The sequence below is a fragment of the Chlamydotis macqueenii genome, chromosome 3 (genome assembly GCF_036417535.1).
Source record: "Chlamydotis macqueenii isolate bChlMac1 chromosome 3, bChlMac1.mat, whole genome shotgun sequence".
NCBI classification, from domain to species: domain Eukaryota; kingdom Metazoa; phylum Chordata; class Aves; order Otidiformes; family Otididae; genus Chlamydotis; species Chlamydotis macqueenii.
Genome location: NC_141558.1, coordinates 100,537,328 through 100,554,749, shown reverse-complemented (window position 1 = coordinate 100,554,749; position 17,422 = coordinate 100,537,328). Strand labels below are relative to the sequence as shown.

The following is a 17,422-nucleotide window of genomic DNA, read 5'->3' as shown; positions in this document are numbered from 1 at the left end:
AATGGTGAAAAAGCTTTTCCTTACATCCGGTTTAAAGGCCTCTATTGTTTCAATTTATGTCTGTTGTTTCTTATCCTCCCACCATGTACTAGTGGGAAGATCCTTGCTGCATCCTCTCGATGGCTTCCTTGTAGATACTGTGGGCTGTTTTGTAGGTCTCCCCAAAGCCATCTCGTCTCCAGGAGGAACAAACCCAGTTCCTTCTGTCTCTACTTGTAAGACGGTTCTCCAGCCTCCTGACAGTCTTGTCACCCTCTGCCTAACTTCAGTTTGTCTCTGTCCCTCCTGTGTTGGCAACCCAAAACTGGACTGGTAGGTAGAGGATAATCATTTTACTTGATCTAAAGCCTGTATTTTTCCTTTCAATACAGCTTAGGATGATGTTGACCTTCTTTGCTGCCAAGGCATGCTTCTGAATAATCTTCAACTTGCTGTCCGCCAAGATCCCCAGGTCCTTTTGACCAGAGATGCTCCCCAGCTGGTCATTCTTAAGCCTGTGTTGTTGCAAGACATTATCACTTTAGAGGCAGGACTTGCATTTGTCCTTGTTGAATTCCATGGAATTAAAAACCAGCACAAAACCCACTCAAAAACCCCAACAAGAACCAAAGTTAAAAAAAAAAACAAACCCAGAACAAAACCAAACAAACAAAAAAAAACCCCAGACAACAAAACCCAAACCCCTACCTTGTAGAACATCCTTTGGCAAAAAATTTGGAGATGTGCTTGAGTGCTTTGAATATTGAAATACTTAGATCCTTTTTGAAGTTGAGCAGAGCAATCTTCTACCTCTGTCCTACCCAACTTTTATGACTTGAAGTACCTTAATGTTTCAGGATCACTTCATGTGTTCTTTGACTTAAACATACATTGAAGAAGCATACTTTGTTTATATGATAGATTGTGAGGCGAAATCGGATGGGGTCCTAATATTGCAGGACAAGAAGTGATTGTAAATTGTCTAAATTCCACTCAGTTTTGTTCCCATTTTCTGCTCCTGTGTTTCCTTCTTCTCTGGGTCATGCACCTGTATCAGTAACTGGAATAGATACTTGACAGTGAGCGAATTATGCTGGATACTTTTGTTGAGATGTGTTTATTGCAAATAGTATTTGCTTTCACTCCTGATTATTATTAGCTGTATAATACTGTATTTTGTGCAGTACAATGTGTTGACTACTTGAATTCTTCATACTGAACCTCACGTTCTTTGTGTTTTGAATTCTGCCATTGTGATATGGGTCTCTGTGTGATGCACAGTGCTTGGGGAAAGTGGCAACTGCTGAGCATTTGTGATGTTTGGAGACAAAGTGTTTTATCTATGAAATGTTAATTTTAACCACAGAAAAGTCTTTTTTTTTCATGGTATTAGAGCTTCAAAACATCTTGTGTAGTTGGTTAGATATGGAGATTAGGTCAATTGCATGGAAATACAGCTATGCTGGTAGTGTAACATTTTTGGTGTAAGAAATGCTGAAATACTAGTTTGAAGGTAGACTATAATCTTATCTGGCCACAGATGTTTACTATTACTATTTGTTGCTTCAATAAAGCATTTTTACCATTAAAATTTAAATTACTACTTTGAAACCAGAGTAGTAGTAATCCATTAATTCTGTAAATGTTCCAAGGCCAGTATTATCATAGCAGGAATTTAAAACCAAAATAAGCCAAGCAAGCAAAATCCCAAAACCTCAACATTAAATTTTATATATTTATATTAAATTTAAACAAAGCTTTAAATCACCTTTCATGCATGCTATATTGGAATGTATTTTGGTGCAAACTTGCTATCCATTCTTAAGTAGCTAAGTTACCACTTCAGCTGATAAACCCCTGTCCAGATGTTTGGTCTTGGATTTCCACCTAAAAACCATGGTTAAAAAGGCTTATTGCACACTCTGGGAAGTCGGTACGTCAGGACTGGTTTGTCCCAGAAGTTCAGAGATCACAATCTGGAGTTCCTCAAGAAAAATACCCTTCCAGAAGTCTTCTTTCATAAATGGAAGCTGTTCAGCTGAAGACAGCGGCAGCAGTGTGCAGTGGAGAGAGACTGCCTATTTTACGACAATCTGAAGCCTTAATGTTGAATGAGCAAACTCTTGAAGGAGCTATTGAGTTGTGTTCTGCAAGATCTGTAACCATCTGCTCTCTCAGTTCTAGGAATGAAGCTACTGCCTAGTCTAAGCAATGTACAAATACAGAAATGCATGGTTTATTTTTAAGTGCATTATTCCAGACTAGGGGTGGATAGAAAGGGTGAGGAGGAAAGCAGTAATGTGAAGGCTGTTTATGTGATGTTTATGTGATGATTAAACATTCAGCTTTTCAGTTATCTTTTGTGTTGTTCATATCTCCTCCCAACTCAACACACCCAGTCTTGTAACTGGTGACCTGACCGACTTGCCCTCTGAAACTTCCTCAGTCTGCGGTAAGCAACTGGTGGCAGCCCTTTGTGAAACAAGGAGCAAGTCACTAGAAAATGATGGGGCAGTATTGGTTTAGTTGCTGATCTGTTTGGAGTAGATTTGTTCTGATGCTTAAATGAGAAGTGAGCAAGTGACTCTGACTACTTAAAATTTTGAGCCCTTAATGAACTGAATCAATCCCACATTTATCTTTCAACCCCTCATTATGACTAAAAGTGAAGCCAGATTCGTATCTTACCTAGTATTGCAACAAAATGATAATTCAAGATGCTTTATGTCATTTCAAAGTAGTAATGAAGTATCAGTGTTTATGAGTGGGAAAAGAGCTGCCTTGCTACTCTTTGGAAATTAGAAATTTTTCATAAACGTGAATAGTCTTGCATAGAACACTTAATTTAATTACAGACTCACCCTCAAAATATTTGAGAGGGTAAGATCAACAATTATAAAATAGTAACTCAAACTTTTTTAAACTTGGGCATGTATCTCATCTCCATTGTTTGCAAAATTAATGGTGATTTCTGACTGAATTCCTTTTGACAAGAAGTTGCTAAAGTTGGACTTTATGCTTGTACCACATGATACCTTCTTCTAGGTTAGTTACTCTGCTATGAAGAGAACTGCAAAGGAAATGAGGAGCTTCCTATGTAATCAAGTGGTCAACTGCTGTTTCCTCTCTTGGGAATTGCGCCGGCCATTACTCACAGCCGCTGTATTTGCATTGTTATCCTGAGCATGGAATAAGAGACTCTGAAGCAGTAAGACGGAAGGAGAAAATACAGTGCCATGGCTGAAATAACTGCAGTTATGTAAAGAGAGTTGTTTTAATGATTATTTGGTGGCACAATTAAATGTTACTTTTAGCAGGTTTAATTGAGCTTTTTAAAACATGTTTAACCCACCCTGTATCTGGACTGACTTTCTTAATTGTGACCACTTCCTCAAATCTCATTTTCTTCTAATAATTTTGCTTACTTTCCTCTCCTGGTCCATTTTGTTGAAATGATGCTGCTGTGATCTCTGCAGGATGTCAGAGACACTCAGGACTGTAAAACTCCGTCAGTGTTTGTGTGGGGACAGCATCCGATGTAGTGTTTTACAGAAGGTCTTTCGGCACCGCTGAGTAATTCCTTCACCATTTGTGTCATTCCTACTTCAACTGAACTCTTGTCAGTATTTTTTTTTTAATGCCCAGGACTTGAAAAATATTTCAGAGGCTAGTTGTTAGCAGCCAGTGATTGTAGCTCTAATGTACTCAGTGGTTCCTGATGTTTTGGGGAAAATGTTATTTCTAGTTGAAAATAACATCACCTTGGTATTTGATAACTTCTGTTATTATTTAGTTGTTGAAATAATACAAAGCTGTATTTATTTTTATGCAGTGCCACTCTTAGACATTAGATGCTATGTCCTCTAGTATTAGAACAAAAATGACTTCTGTCTGGCTCAGTTAAGTGATATACTAATTGAAATATGGCCTTATTTTATTTTAATAGCCTTTCTTAGTCATTTTACACGGAGTTTCAAATATTGTATTACTTTAATAATGTTTTGTTTGTTGAGCCTTAGACAAGTGAGACATATTTAGATAGGGATGACAAAATATCTCAATTCCCATAGTCAGTCAATTTATTACCACTAGATGCTGTTAAAGTTAGCCTCTCACATACTCCGGTTGCTTGGGGTTCTGGACCCGCAGAGGTGTTCCTTGCTTCTGTAAATTATTGTTCTTGGTTTTATTTTTTGAATGCCAATAACTACACAAGGGAAAAGTAGGAGGATGAGATTTCATGTTTATAGGTTGGGCTAGTAAATGGCTTCGTAGCAGCAAGAGGGCTCCCCTCACCCCTTCTTCAATTGAGCGGTTTTTTGTGGTTTGTTTTTTTTTTTTTTTCTTAATCCTTCCTTTATGCTGGCATTGTGTTTTATGTGACTCCATGGTGAAGTTCTTAACAAAGCTGGGGGACTAGGATTAATTCTCCTTGGGCTTTTCTCTCTGAACCAGCTCATTAGAGTTCACCTAAATGCTTGTGTTGAAGGAATTGAAATGACGTGTAGCTGGAGGGGGGGAAGGCAGGGAAAGGGAAAGCCCCTTCAGATGCAACTCCTAGTTGCCATTGGATTAGCTTCATGTCAGTGGCCGTGAGGGAGAGTATGACAAAGAGGACACATGAGAGTAATTCTTGTCGTGAGTAACCTTCCAGTAATCAGCAATTAGGGACTTTCAGGGAATTTATTTCTAGTGAATAGTACATTCCATGTCCTGTTCTAATAATAAGAACATAGAAGTTGCATGAAAGAATAAAGTGTTTGGGTATAGGGATTTTCTTGCTAAATGACCCTGTTTACAGAGCAAGACCTTTCAGCCAATGAACCTGCTTCCAGTCTGGCAAAACAGACAGGATTGTAGACTGGGAGCGAGTGTAGAACTCCCTAGGAGAAAAGGAAACTGGTAGGTAACTGGAAGGTAAAATGCAGCTTCACCAGAAGAAGGGATGCCAGGTCGAGTACAAAGCATTAAAATGTATTGTTATGTTGATTACCTACACGATATCTTCTCTTTCAAATCTAACAATAAACAGAGTAGTGAGGGAGTAAAATCAGAACCAAAGCAATATTTTGATTGTGTGAGTACCTTAGTAAGAAATCTGTTCATAAGTTTAGGACTCCTTTGAACTAGCTTTTGTGTTACAATGGAGGAATTTGTTTGTGGTATGAGAATAGTCAAAGCTTCAGAAAACAGTGAGTGCAAAATCACCATCGGTCTGAAGATCCTGCAGGTGACGTTTCTGCAGAGAAAGCCCTTTTTAAACCTGTCAGCAGTTGTTTTTAAATGCAACTGACTGAAGCTGAGTGTCATTCACCAAGCTTAGTGCTTGATGAAATTGTTGCCAAAGATGATACAATAGGGTTAAGTAGGATTTGCAGAGAGAAGACTATCGACAGCTAAATTTTACTGAAGTATTACAAGTACTGTAAAAAAATTTTTTTTTTCCAAGCTATCTGTCCCCTTAGTAGTCCTGTCAACCAACATTAAGATAACTAATGTCATTAATAAGCTGCTTCGTACGTTTTAAGAAATTACCTGATTCCTTTAAATAAATAAATAAACAAGTCATTGAAATCTGTAATTTCGGGAGGGATTTTTGAGTGCCAGAATTTGAAAAACCCCATTTTTGGACTCTCTCTCTCCCCTTTGGAAGTTGCAATGTGTACCCAGTATTTATTTTGAATGTTCAAAAAGGTTACAGTTAATGCTTCTAATTGTGTCTAAAACTGTGTGGCATTTTCATGTGTAGATTTGGCTACCTGTTTTGGTTGTATCTGTAGTAAGTGAATATCCTTTTTCTGGATGTATGATAGAAGTAACTAGAAGCCTGTCTTAGCTTTTTGTGTGTGTGTGTACGTGCTCAAGGTGAAGCACTGTGGTCGTGCACCTTCGGCTGTAACACAGCTGATCTCGCTGAATTTCAATCAACAGTGCAGATTTTGGATTTGGATTTTGTTTGCAGAACTGGTAGTGTAGATGTTGATTATTATGTATGGTTGTTTTCTTTTGTTCTTAAAAGGAAGATGGGAAGGTAAATATTTTGGGTAGAGAGGAAAATAATAATAGTTCAAAAAGACATCCTTCTCTCTGTTTCCATAGTACTTGTTACAACAAAATTGCATTTTAGGCTTGAAATTTACATCTTGAAATGGTATTATTCCTTCAAACCTGTTTGGCTAACCTCATTTACTTGGAAAAATAACTTTCTGAAATCCAATCAAATGTTGGATTTGAATCAATGTGATCTGGAATGTATGAATTTAATGATTGTAGACCGAATTCCAAGACAATGTGACAATAATTGTACAACTGGAACGAATTTAAATGTTGCCCATGAGTGTCTCTTGAGGTAGTAAAATGGGTAATAAGGTTAATGAAGCTGGCAACAGTCCGGTGCAATTCCTGTGCTATCACATGGCTTTTTGGCAAGATCTTGACCTGCTGTAAAACCTTTAGCAATGTCAATTTGGCAGTGAGCTCTTAACACTGCTGTAAACAAGAGAACACATATTGAGAGAGGTTTTCTTGCATTTGGGACCCCTTTCTTCCCAAATTTACTTGCACAGTAATCCCTTGTAGGCCTGTCTATTTTACATTTTGCCAGATAGCATCCTCTTGCATTTTGCTTGGCTGTGTAATTCCTTATATCCCTAGCTACCCTAAGGTGTCCCAGAAAAGAAGTAAATATTTTCCTCCTTTTAAAATGTTTTTAAAGTGGGTTCACTTCATCTCAGAGGATGGAGCGGGACATTTGGGAACTGGATCTAGTCAAGAAGAATAGATTTTGTGTTAAGGTAAAGGTCTAAGCACTTTTTGGTGTTGTGTGGGTTTTTGATTTTTCTTTTTCGTTGTTTGGTTTTGAGGGGGTGTTTTTTTTGGTTGGTTTTTTTTTCTTTTTTTTTTTTTCTTTTTTGGTAAAGTCTTGAGTTTTTTCCAAGTGGATTCTCTGCCGCAGTTTGTCTACTCCAGGAGAATCAGGTGCTTGTTTCCTGTTAGGCTTGTTAGCATTCCTACTTTAAACTCCTGACTAATTAGCCTGGTTGCCAGAGCTCTTGCATGCCGAGTATCAGATAGCACCCGCGTTTTTCTAGTTCAGTCGGTGCAGCTGCGTGTCTTAACCCTGTGTGGTGCGGATTCCAGCTCGTCCCACGGCAGTGAGAAGCCAGTGTAACATAATCAAGTTTTATCATTGCAGAGTAGAAGTTGGGCCAGTTTTTCCTGGCTGTGTCAGTGGAAAAATAAATATGATAGGACCCCTTGTTGTATTATGTAAAAATGACTCTGTTTTAATGTCTTATTTTGATATTGTGTTGCCTGATGCTAAAGGCTGGTACTAAAATAGTGAAAATGCAGTACTGATTGCAAGAAGTTATTTCGAACAGCTGTTTATTTAAAGGACTGTTGCTATCATGCTTTTTGTCATGTAATGAGAGTTTATTTGCTGTGTTTCCAGTATACAGGGTATACTGAGAGCAAATAAAAATGAATACTGTGTCAGGTGGATGCTGGGTGGTTGAAGTGGGGATGGCTTCTGAGCTGCTCTTTGTTATCCCTTGGTGTCAGCCTACCAGTGGGTACCAGCTTGTCAAATTTTATTTTTTAATTAATCCATTGTTTATTAGATTGAACCTTCAGCCTATGTCAGGAATGCGAAGTTGCCACAGTAAGCAATCAGACAGAGACAAGACATCAGATCTAGTTACTACTATGAAGAGAGGGGCTGTAGTGTGTGTACTTCTGGACGCTAGATAGTCCACACAGGAGGGAAATGTTAGGAATAATGTGGTTTGTGCCACCTATAATAAATCTATGTGATCAGCTTTGGGAAGGACAGCCATAAGAAAACTAGACTTTGAGTTTGCTGGTGGAAATGCTTATTTCAATAGTACAGCTTTCTGTGGTAGGTATATTGGCATTTGCTCTAGTGATATCTGTTACTTCTTGAGGTGAAAATTCTCTTTCCAGTTTTTACCAGTTTCACTGATTAATTTAGCAACTACTGGTACTGACATTTTTTATGGATTTAAGATTATTCTTAACAGTAAGTTTCTCTATCAAAGTTTAATTATACAGGAAACAATCTTTTAAAATTGTAGATAATTTGTCACATAACTCCAGTATCCAATAACTCCTGCAATATGCCTGTTCTGGAAATGCTCTTAAGACTACAGTATTCTAAACTTCAGTTTGTGACTTTAAAAATTTGTGTATTTTTCTAAATGCCATGTGTTTGTGAAATAAGTCCTTAAAATATTTGACAGATTTGCCATTTCTGTAGCAGGCCACAATTTCCACTTAGCTCATTGGGACTGTCAGTCTCTGCTAGGACACAGTTCCACACTATCAGATAGTGTCAGCATCTTCAAGAGAAACATTTTTTTTTATGACTATGCTACTGTGTAGATGAGCTAGAACTACTTTTCCCTTGAAAAGTATCCATTCAGATCTTCACTTCTTACGTACAACATTCAAATGTTCCTTTGAAAACCTGCTTGCCTCTAGCTTTAAAATTCCTCTTTGAAGGCAGGATTATCACTATGTGTAGAAACGCCTTATTGCTGCGCTGTTACACTCTTAACTGTTCCTTCAGAAATGTGTAAACATTGCATGAGAAAGCAGAAATAAAATTAAGTGTTGCCAGGGTGCTGTCGAGTCAACCAGACGCTCTGAGGATACCGCGCTGCTGAGCAGGTCTGAAAGCAGGAGCAGTCAGAGATTAGGCTGGCTGGATGAGGTAGCTGCTGGCTGCTGCGTTTTTGCTCCCTTCTGTGGTGTGGTGCTTGTCTGACCTGTGCAAAGACTTCACAGCACGGCATGCCAGCATAGCCTGAAACAAAAAAAAAAGTACCTACTGGCTTATAATGCTGTAAAGTCCCTGTGCAGGGTCAGGTATGTGCTGATGATGCTAGTGCAAAAGTGGGAATAAATTGTCTAGCTTGGCAGAGGTTGCTGTTTCATGGTTCCTTCAAGTTAATACAGGGTGCCAGCAGAAGGAGAGTTTAATCCAACTGCTAGCACTGACAGTTTCTTCCTCATGAGTGGAGGGAGGGGAAAAAAAAAAACCTTCTGAGTTAGTTAACCTGATTCACGTTGCTGTACAGCTGGTGCCTGGCATAAGGGAGGAGGTGGGAATAAGTGTCTTGGTATGAGGAAGGACTATCTGCAGTAGCTGGAATTTCTTCTGCTTTGAAGTGGCTAAAAGTGAGTAAGGGTGGTCTGTTTTGTAGCCTGATTGGATGCCGGAAAGATGCTTAAATACAGGGGTTGCAGCTCTGCAGATTGTTGGCGGGTAGCAATGCCAACAAAAAAAAAATCAGACTTCCACTGCTTGAACTCTCATTCTTCCCCTTACAGTTTTCCTGTTGTGTTTAGGTGTGAGGTAATGTAATGATGTGTTCCCCTTCCTCCAAATCAGACTGTTTAAAAGGAACAACAGTCTTTAACGAAATAAGTAATAAGAATTCATGTTAAATAAATCTTTTTTAAAAACATATCTGAAAGAAGCTGTGGTGGATTGTCTGTGCTTCTGATCTTTCTTCTCTGAGTTTCCTGGAGTTGTTTGTAAGCATTCAGTTCTTGGTTCTGCAGCAGTGACAGGCTGTAGGTAGACAATAGAAAGGTAAGCGATGTATTCTTGAGGACCATCACTGTTTGTTACTTTTGCTCTTGCGTTCAAGTGTGTCATGACTAATTGAAAGTAAGCTTTGTTTTGGTTTTGACAGGCTTTTTTTACCTGGTTTCAAATACAATTGTACTCTGCCTGTATGTCTGTTTTGTTGTGTGTCAGTTACTTTCTCTTTTTTTTTTTTTTTTTTTTCTTCTTTCCTGTCACGTCACCGCCTTCAAGCAGTTTTCCAAATACTTTTTTTTTTTAACTTTTAGGGCATGTTTTTGAAGTATCTGTTGACGAGACTACCAGTTCCTCAATGTTGTGGTGCTGGGAGAGTCACTGAATGACTGTTGCATCAGCATCAATATGGTTTATAAAGGGGAGTCTGATTTAATCTCTTCTAGCTTTATTTGTTGCATTCTGATTTTAAGCAGTCTAGTTAAATGGATGCTTAAATAGTTTCAGAACTGTGGTAGTGCTCATTGTTGAAAATAATTTTTTCAGTTAACTTGTAGCTTTTATTTTGTAAAAACAAGTGACACTTCCGCTGGCTAATTGTGAAAGGTTGAATGATGCTGACCACTGCAGCTCAACGAAAAGCATCCTGCAGGTGGCAGACAGTTGCTGTATGTTGCAAGTGCTGTTACAATTTCGCCAGTCACTTACTGTAGGTTTGAAAGTTAGAGTTAGAAGGTTAAGCCTGTAATGCTTTTGGGGAGCACACCTGGCAGATTTTTGTTCATTTTTAATGGTAGCTGCTTCTGGAGTCCTAAAACTTGCTTGAAGACACTTCATGTTGCCTGTGTAACAATCTCTTTTGTAGAAGGTTATGAAAACTTAAGTGTTTTCGGAGTGAAGCATGGTTGATAGCTGCCTACCAAGTCTGGTGGTTTTGGTAAAATACAATTCTGAAAACAACTTTTTGGTTTTGTTTTGAAGTAAGTAGGACATATTTTGGTTCATCTACCTTGTGTAGGTGAGTCTGTTCTGAAGCTTAATTTTTTGAACTATGAGGTGTAATTCACCAGGAAAATATTCAAGATTGCAGTAAAGTTTGTTTCATCCCAAGAGTTATTCTATTAATCAGTCTTGCTATGTGGGCAGATAGGTAAATGGAAGTAGGGAGAATGCCAATAAGGTATACAGTAGAATATTTGCATCAGTGATAATTCAAGGTTCTCACGGACATTCAAGCTGCATTTATGAAAGTAAATCCTTTTTTAGGGTGTATGCTAGTTATATTTATAGACCTGAATTTTGGCCTTAGTTTATTTGTGTAACATTTGTAATATACAGCACTGGGTTTTGCGTTTACTTCATTGCGTTACATTTATATTACAAAAATGTTTGTAATACCTTTGTTTTTTTCATCTTGAGGCTTTGTTTCATGGCAGGGCTGGTTCCTAAGATGTACTTTCGTTCAGGAAAGTAAGGAGAGGATTTAATCTAGTTATGTTCCTTCTGTTGTGGGTTATTGATAATTCTCTCTGATGGAAAACTCAGCTGTTGGTCCTGCTTCTGTGAACATTACATTGTGCATAAATTGTTGTGGCAGAATGAGTTATTCTGTAGTGGAAAGTCTTTGTTGATCCAAGTGTCAAAGGTTTGGAAGAGGAAATAAAGCTGATGAAAATTATTTTTATAGGAGCTGTTTTTTCATCTCTTTTGTTCTTCCTCTGTTCTCTTGGAACCATTTAGGGTATTCTGTCATTAATCCTGAAGCTGCACTTTTTGAAAGTGTCTGAAAAACTGTAGCTTAGCAAGAACATTGCTTTTCTATACTACATGGAAAACAGTTTATAGCAGTTAACAGGATTTTTTTTTTTAAAAGACAATTTGGAATTCCTTTTTAGTAGTTTGCTGTAGACTTTGTGTATGAAAATAGTCTATTCTAGTTACAAGTTGAGAATTTACTGTTGGGAATGTGTGTTAGAAACCTGACCCTTATGTAATTTCAGTGCTTACTCCCTTTAGTGATTTAATATGCTTGAGGTTTAAAATCTTGTAGGAATTCTTTTTTAAAATATTAATACATTCATTAGAATTGCACAGATTTGTTGTATACATAATGACTTTTGGAGAGGCAAAGGAAGCAATTCTGTTTTACTCTGTAGACTGACGATGGATCAGGTACAAAGGCGTTATGTGAATGTTTCAGAATATCCTGCAGTAATACTGTTTTTATGCTGACCTGTTACATTGATTGTGACTTGAATTCGTTTAAAAGCAACTTATGTTTGCTTTAATTCTAATTGCTGCACTGTAGATTGGTTTTATTGTGATTTATATTCTATTAGCAAAACTCCTGAGCAACAAGTACATGTACTTGAATAATAATTGCAAATTAGTTAGGAGTTAGTCTTCTGTAGGTTTTTGCCTGTAGAATTTGGATGGGGCAGGGAGAAAGATGTGACATTCTTAATGCTGGTTTTTGGTATTTTCTAGATGCAGTCATGCAGAACGCTACTTGCAAGGCAAACAGCGTTATCAATGAAGCTGAAAGATCAAAGATAGACTTTTGGAGGGGTTACAGACCGTGATTTCTGAAGGGAAACTTGTGTGTTCTGTAGTGCTCAAGATTGAATGGTTTACAAAATGGGTAGTGTGCAATTTGCTTAAGTATTGAAGTGTGTGTTGCTTTGTGATTGATACGGGTGGGATAGTAGATAGCCTGTAAGTATTCTGTGCTTGGCTTGTGGGAATGGTGATCCTGATCTTATTCATTGCTGTGCTCTACATATTGGGATAATACCCTCTCATTACCTCCTCTGACACTTCAAAGGAGGGGTTTCCTTTCTTATACGTGGGCACAGCTGTGGATTACCGCTCCTAGATATTATTGCTTTGTTTGCAGAAGCCTCTCTGATTCTTCAGGAAGTCCAAGTTTCCCTGCTACGAATCCTATTGTGTCACATTGCAGGCTTTTTCCAAACCTCACTTACAGCACAGTCTTTCTGTCTCTTTCTACTTGTTTTTCATATTCTTTCTTGACTATGTTGTTCTTGTGTAAAAAGAATGAGACGACTGGAAGAAGGAGAGCTGGTTTTCTGTGGGGATTTTCAAATAACAAAAGTACTAAATACCTCTGTCTTCTGTAACTGTTAACACGTTTTGTGTGTGTATGTAACCAGCCTCCATAATCGGAGATGGAAGCTTGAGATAGTCTTCTCTGCCTCTTTTACTTATTTGCACTTCTGTATAACACAACTTCAAATGAGTTATCTTGATTATTACTGATTACTGCTTTAAAGCAGAAGTACCTACTTGATAGTAAGTGTGAGCTAGATTTAAAGATCAAACCGTTTCGAGAAGCAGGATCACTTTGCTGAAGCTTCATGGAAAACTTTGATGATCATTGATTTGCAAACTTATATGTCACATTTTCAGTTTTAAATGTGACTTAAGTGATCTGTGTGGCTCTGTTCCGTATTAAAGTTTGTTTGCTTCCTGCTCTTTGTAGTGCTCTTTCGGTTGATGATGTTCTGAGGTCATTCAGGCGGATATCAGAGGAGGATGATAGCACTGAAAATGCAGATGTTTTCCAAGAATATTTCATCAAAACCTTTAACAAGATCTTGTAGAATTTTGAAGTCTTTTCATATTGTGGAAGTATTGTTTCCAGTGTGCCATTCTGATGTTTTTGTGTGTTTTTATTTTCTTGTTCTAAAGACACACTTTTGGAATATGTAACCTGTTGGTTTTGGATCAGTTACTGCCTGTCATTGACTATATGCAGAAAGTTATAACTAAGTTCTTGAAGTACTTTTATCATCTCTTCTTCTACCTAATGAAGAGATGATACTTTTTTTGGTGAAACCAAGAAGCAATGGTTATCTGCCAATTTTTTTTTGTGTGTATGTTGGAACCTTATTCTGAGTAAGACATACTTTTGGAAAGTAATGTAAGTTTTTTTCTGATAGTGATGGAAAAGAATAATTAGGCTTTATATTTAAGGAAAATGGCCTTTATGATTTGAAAGGCTTAAAAAGAACTGACTTTTGCTAGGTGCTCTTTGAAATACATCGTGCAGTCTAGGTGATTAGAATTTAAATTTTGTGAAAATTGACTGTACTTGTTTAGCTGAAGACTGTTCTGTTTCCCCACAGTCCTGCATAAGGAGCCGTGGACTTGCACAGTGTATGTATAAAGTATCTAAAATGTGATTAGATGAGAAAGCTAAAATTGCTTGTGATGCATATAAACTCCTGAGAACAACTTAAAAGAGCATTCATACACTTAAATAATGAGTCTGAAATCCAGAAAACGTTTTGACTACTTCTTGGTAATTTATAAACAGCAGTTCTTATCTTTAGAGGGAGATGATTTGAAGAGATTTAGAAATGTTTCGGGAGATTTCTCCACTTACAAGTGTATCTGCTTGGTTTAGGACACGTGATTTTTGTTCTTTAGCCTCTTGACACAAGTTCATGTTGCAAACTGCAGTGAACATACATGACAGTCTTGACAAAGACATTCAGAAATGAATGAGTTTGAGGATGAAATGTACCTGTGAAAAACGAACACTTCAATGCAGAGTTAGAGTAGAGAGTGGAAATTTAAGTGTGGTGCCTACCTTATTGTCTTGGTGTGAATTGTGACATTGGTCGCTGTATGTGTTTGTTATTGATCTACTAAGGATATGACCAGAAAGTTAGATGTGGCTTGAACTGGAGATCTGTGTATATACACACACACACTTATACGTTTGATACATAATAATAATAATAATAAAGACTGGGAGACTGCTGGGGGTTTTTTTTCTTTTGTGGTCTCCTACTTTCATGATTTTTGCAATGTGAAACCGTGAACCAATTACTTCCGTATCACCGAACACTTGTATTTGAATACGGTAATACTCTAGCAATGCCCAAAGGAACAGTTTTGAACTTGGTGGAAATGAAACATTAAACTAACTAGAGCTTTATATTGGGAAGTAATAGGCCAGTGTGATGCAGTTGTGCAGTCTCTCTCTCTCTCTCCCCTTGTTTTTTTTTTGTTTGTTTGGTTGGTTTTTTTTGGTTTTTTTTGTTTTTTTTTGTTTTTAATGGACAACTTTGGAAAATTGAGCAGGGTTGGGGGATGGAGGAGACATGGACTGTGGGAACCCAGCTTGAGGAGCTGCCGTAGAAGATGGTGGGGGGAACAGGCAGCCAGTGGTTGATGCATTCAGTTGTTTCCGCATCCAGATTGTCAAAGCAATATAACAGAACTTAATGAGCTCCTCTGAAGAACAGTCACTTCTTTTCTAAAAGGAAAAGAAAACTTGCTTTATACTAACATCGTATCTTGAGTATTCAGAATGCAGTTTGTCACCTCTCTGTTTTGTTAGTGTCTGGAAGTATAAATAAATTTTAACATTAAAACTTTAAATAGTAATAATAGCATGTGATAGAATCATAGAATGGTTTGGGTTGGAAGAGACCTTTAAAGGTCATGTCGTCCAGCCCTCTGCAAGCAGCAGGGACATCTTCAACCAGATCAGGTTGAAGAGCCCCGTCCAACCTGGCCTTCAACACTTCCAGGGATGGGGCATCTACCACCTCTCTGGGCAACCTGTTCCAGTGTTCCACCACCCTCATTGTAAAAAAGTTTTTCCTTATATCTATGCTGAATCTACCTTCATCTATTTTAAAACCACGATCCCTTGTCCTGTCACAACAGGCCCTGCTGAAGAGTTTTTCCCAGTCTTTCCTGTAGGCCTCCTTTAGGTACTGGAAGGCTACTATAAGGTCTCCCCAGAGCCTTCTCTTCTCCAGGCGAAACAGCCCCAGCTCTCTCAGCCTGTCCTCACAGGAGAAGTGCTACAGCATCAGTCTCTATATAAAGATATGTAATTAGAGACAAGAAATGAAGTGGACAGCTGTGGGAGCACCACTTTAGGCTCAGAAAGATTAATTCTGTGAATTCTTAGGATAACAACAGAGAATAAAACAAAATCATACATTGTTTAGGTCCGTGGTGCATTTGCATTTGACTGCTGTATTGGCACTGGCTTGGGTGAGCGCCCTGAGAAGAACAGTGTTTGCTTCTGTGTACATCTAAGTGGCTGAGATGTTTGTCTTAGTGTAGGTTATAACATTTTGGTTTTTTCCTTTTCCTTTTCTTTTTTTTTTTTTTGTGTGAAGGTCTTCTAAATGATAGAGTAGCTTCAATAAATATATCTTTTTTTACTCTTCAAAGGAACTTTGTGATGTGTTTTGTGTGATCAGATGTAGTACTGGAAAGGGCTGTGTTTAGCATGAAGTCTACCACGCTACCTTTGACACCTGAGGATATACCTATTTCAAACCCTTTGGAAAGTGGAGACAGGAGCAATTATTCTTAAACTGTAGAGTAAACTTCTCAATGTCAAGTAGAACACGCGAATCTTCTTGATTCCCCCTGAGTGCAGGGCTGCATGAGTGCTGGGATTTAAGCAAGGGACAAGAGTTGGCTGTGTGGAGACCGCTGGGGAACTAAAGGTTAAATTTGGAATTGGTGTTTGGACCAGTAATGGAATTGCATGAGTAGCCAGTATCTTTCTGCAGTTTGGTAGACTGAAGTGGAGAACAGGACTGATGGCTAAGGAAAATGTTTGAGTATGTGAATATACAGTAGTTTGAACACATCAATGTTGCAACTGTGGTGTAGCCACCTGGTTTACAGTTGCAGTCCCTTTCTTCCCTCCCTTTCATTTTGTATTGGTACCAGAGCTTTTCTTCCCTCGCAGAGTGTTTAGGGAGCTGTACCAAAGACTTTCTGAAAACATACAATAAAACAGACAAATGATTTAGCTTCCTGAGCATGTCTTTTCTGGGACAAGCAGGTGCCAACATAAGAGGGAGGAGCACATGAAGAGGGAGAAAGAGGAGAGAAAAGATGATGTAGACAGAAAGCTGTTCTCATTGAGACACATGACTGTTTCTTGAGCCTATTTAACCTGCACTCCTACAGCCATGGGATACAAGAGCCTGCTCTGGGTAACAAAATATATTGAGATCAGTCTGAAGATGCATTTCTGGGTTTAAAGAAAAAAAAAAATTATTAATTGTACTTCAGATAAACCCAACAACAGCTGTAAATTTGAATTCTTAAAGATTCAAGTTATAAATAGTACCAGTAATACAGAATACTTAATTTATTTTTGCAAAATATCCTTATTTTTTCAAGTTTATAATGTTCTAGTTAGTAAATTCTACTGTCCACAAAATTTTGAAAACCAGTGAGCTATTTGAATGTCTTATACTTTAATAACACATTTCTAACTAATGAATAATAAAAGAACTCTAACCTTATAACTGTTAGCCAGCATTCAGATTTGTATTTTTATTTCTTTACAGGATCTAGAGTTTCATGGAGTAATGAGATTCTACTTTCAAGACAAAGCAGCAGGAAATTTTGCAACAAAATGTATCCGTGTCTCCAGTACTGCCACAACTCAAGATGTGATAGAAACTCTTGCAGAGAAGTTTCGACCAGACATGCGAATGTTGTCATCCCCTAAATACTCACTCTACGAGGTGCACGTCAGCGGAGGTTAGTATTTTTCCACATGCATCCATACCACCTTCCTATCCACTACCAGCCGAAATACCTTCAGGTTTGCCCCCAGCTTCTGAACCACATAAGACTTGGTGTTTTTCTTCCTAAGCACATTGCGACCAATTGATAGGTGAAGAAGTGGTATTTCGAAATTTAAGTTTGCATATCAAGCCTGTAGTTTATGTAAGTTTTGATTAAGATCTCTTAAATGCTGTATTTGTCATCTTGTTAATTTGTTGACATTTGTGAGAGAGTTGCTATTTTTAGGACTAATAGGTAAAGACAAAATTTCTAAGGGGAGAATAGGAGTGT

General features: G+C 37.9%; 1 protein-coding gene across 20 annotated transcripts in view; it reads left to right on the top strand.

The window, feature by feature from the left end:
• AFDN (afadin, adherens junction formation factor) overlaps positions 1-17,422 on the top strand; it is a 127,062-nt gene that overhangs the window by 19,134 nt on the left and 90,506 nt on the right. For all 20 annotated transcript variants that reach the window (XM_086743861.1, XM_086743860.1, XM_086743855.1 and 17 more), the window contains exon 2: positions 16,909-17,104. In XM_086743861.1, the coding sequence (XP_086599987.1) occupies positions 16,909-17,104 (196 nt within the window). The remainder of the gene's footprint in view (positions 1-16,908; positions 17,105-17,422) is intronic.